The sequence below is a fragment of the Rissa tridactyla genome, chromosome 1 (assembly GCF_028500815.1).
Source record: "Rissa tridactyla isolate bRisTri1 chromosome 1, bRisTri1.patW.cur.20221130, whole genome shotgun sequence".
Classification (NCBI taxonomy): Eukaryota; Metazoa; Chordata; class Aves; order Charadriiformes; family Laridae; genus Rissa; species Rissa tridactyla.
Window position 1 is genome coordinate 190,740,499 of NC_071466.1, and position 2,500 is coordinate 190,742,998.

Here is a 2,500-nt window from a genome sequence, read left to right on the forward strand (position 1 = left end):
AATGATTGTTAGTGAGGAAATTCCATTTCCCTCTCTCCATCTCCAATCAGATTTAATTTGAAAATTTTCAGCCTCCTCCGGCTAATTTGCAATTAAGACAATTTTGTTTGAATATGTAGTAATGTCATTACCATTCCACCAAATTAGCAAGGAGACTAAAGGTCAGTGTAAAATTTTCCAGCTGGCTGGAGCCTCTCAGCTGAGATTTGGGACTGGGGAGAAAAAAAAAAAAAAAAAAAAAGCCAACTCTGGCAGCATCAGAATAGCAACTTATTTTAAGTCTTGTTTGTATGAATACTAACATCTTTTATTACATTTATTGTTGTTGTTGTTGTTTCAGCAGGAGCTAGATCTGTTTTACAACAGACCAAAATAATCACCAGCTAGTCTCTATTGCAGGCAAACATACTTTCTGTGAAGTCTGGTAGTACTAGAAGGAGTTAGTCCTAAGTAACATTGCAGCAGATTATTAGATAACCTCTAACAGCATCCTCTAATTAGAGTTCTTATGATACAATTTCATCCTGTAATTAGTTGAGATTGGCTGCTTCCTTTTGCAGCTTATTAGTGGCAACACAGCTGTAGAAGTGAATCCACTCTCATTTGTCAAACCTTTTTAAGTCTTTTTTTTTTTTTTTTTCTCTCTCTCCTCTCTGTTTTTTCTTTCCTTTTGGGTTTCTGCAGCTCAATTTGGTGTCTAGTGTCACCATGTCTAAGAACATGTTGGAGACATCCCCACAGAGCTTACCTCAAACTCCCACAACACCAACGGCCCCAGTCACCCCAATTACCCAGGGACCCTCCGTAATCACCCCAGCCAGTGTACCCAACGTGGGAGCCATTCGAAGAAGACATTCAGACAAATACAACATTCCCATGTCATCAGGTAGGACACTTAGGATCGATGCTTTTGTTTTGATATTCCCCAAATTTATGCTATAAGTAAAATATCAGAGAGGCAAATTGAGGATGTCAAAGAGGTATTTAGTACAGATTATTTTAAAAGAATATTTTTCATTTCTAATTTATTTTGCCAATGATTATAAAGAAATCGAAAATTGAAAGAAAAGAATCTCTGAAACAGTTTTGTTTTAGGGTTAGAAGTTAATACTGGATGCGTGAAAGAGGTTGGTATTAATGATGTATATTTCTTTAGCTGCCATCAGCCCGTGCTAACCAATTTAATTCCGTATACCTGTGTTAGTGTACTACTTCTCTGATAACCAGAGAAAAAATCCTACGAAGGCATGTTTTAGATGGGAAATAAGAGAGGGCAGGGAAGGAGGCAGCTGACCGTTGCTGTACGACCATGTAAGAAAATATTCAGTTTGCCCATTTTAAAAGGATCTTGCTGCTGGAAGGAGGCAGGATGGCTGGGTACGCTGCTGCTGGCGTACGTTAAGCGACTGACCGGGGCTTGCTTCATTTGCGCTTTTATGTTGAGGAGCACAGAAAAGACTTTTTGGTGTAATTTGCTTGTCCGTGGCCTTTTGCGTGTTCCTGAGTAAATAGTTCCTTTGAAAATCGTTGTGAGCGCGTAGGAAACAACATCATCAATCATAATACACAATGCAGGCTGCTAATAACATTAACGTACAGTTCGTATGGTTTTATTTTACAGAAATTGCCCCAAACTATGAATTTTATAAAAATGCAGATGTCAGACCTCCGTTTACTTATGCAACTCTCATAAGGCAGGTAAGTAGAGAGAAAATTAAGTTTGCCTGATTAAATTAAAATTCATTAATGCTTAAAGTAAGGCTTGGTTGAGAAAGTGTCATCCAGTCTAGTTAGTAAACCATTATTTTATGTCACTATGTATCTTGTCTCATTTCAGGCTATCATGGAATCGAGTGACAGGCAGTTAACACTTAATGAAATTTACAGCTGGTTTACACGGACATTTGCTTACTTCAGGCGTAATGCAGCAACTTGGAAGGTAACTTCTTCGCCGGCAGTTTAAAGATGCCTAGCGCAGTTCCTTACAGATAGCACAAGGAACATTTATTTACATGACATAAGCAGATTAGTATCTGCTTCCCCTCTTTTTAACCTGCCTCTTGAATGGAATGAATTCCCTCTCTCAAAATGACAAGTGAAAGAATAATTTTGCCTCTGATATAGTTTTCTAATTTGGTGCAATTAATAGCTGAGGCTTGGCAGAGAAATGAGGGCCTGACACACTAATTACAGTGTGAGCACTCAATCATCAACACCTTTGTTAGTCGCACTATATTACTTTTTCTCTTGCATATTATTGGCTAATTAGTTTGAAAAATGTCTGTTTGCCTTGTGCAACAAATGGAGGCTGTAGGTTTTGTCTTGGTCTGTGCCTTTTGTACACATCATACCTCATCATACAGACTGAAGCTGCCACAGGAGTGAGGGCCATGGCTACTCAGCTGGAACTAAAAGAAAGTAAAGTGAATATTATCCTGTCAGAACATAAATGCAGTTTATTTACTTAGACAAAAGGGTTCATCTATATCCCTGTCCAAAC

The 2,500-nt window shown here is 38.3% G+C and overlaps 1 protein-coding gene across 15 annotated transcripts in view; it reads left to right on the forward strand.

Moving 5' to 3' along the window:
• FOXP2 (forkhead box P2) overlaps nt 1-2,500 on the forward strand; it is a 440,098-nt gene that overhangs the window by 396,040 nt on the left and 41,558 nt on the right. For all 15 annotated transcript variants that reach the window (XM_054220133.1, XM_054220094.1, XM_054220067.1 and 12 more), the window contains 3 exons: nt 685-886; nt 1,622-1,698; nt 1,838-1,939. In XM_054220133.1, coding sequence (XP_054076108.1) covers nt 685-886; nt 1,622-1,698; nt 1,838-1,939 — 381 coding nt within the window. The remainder of the gene's footprint in view (nt 1-684; nt 887-1,621; nt 1,699-1,837; nt 1,940-2,500) is intronic.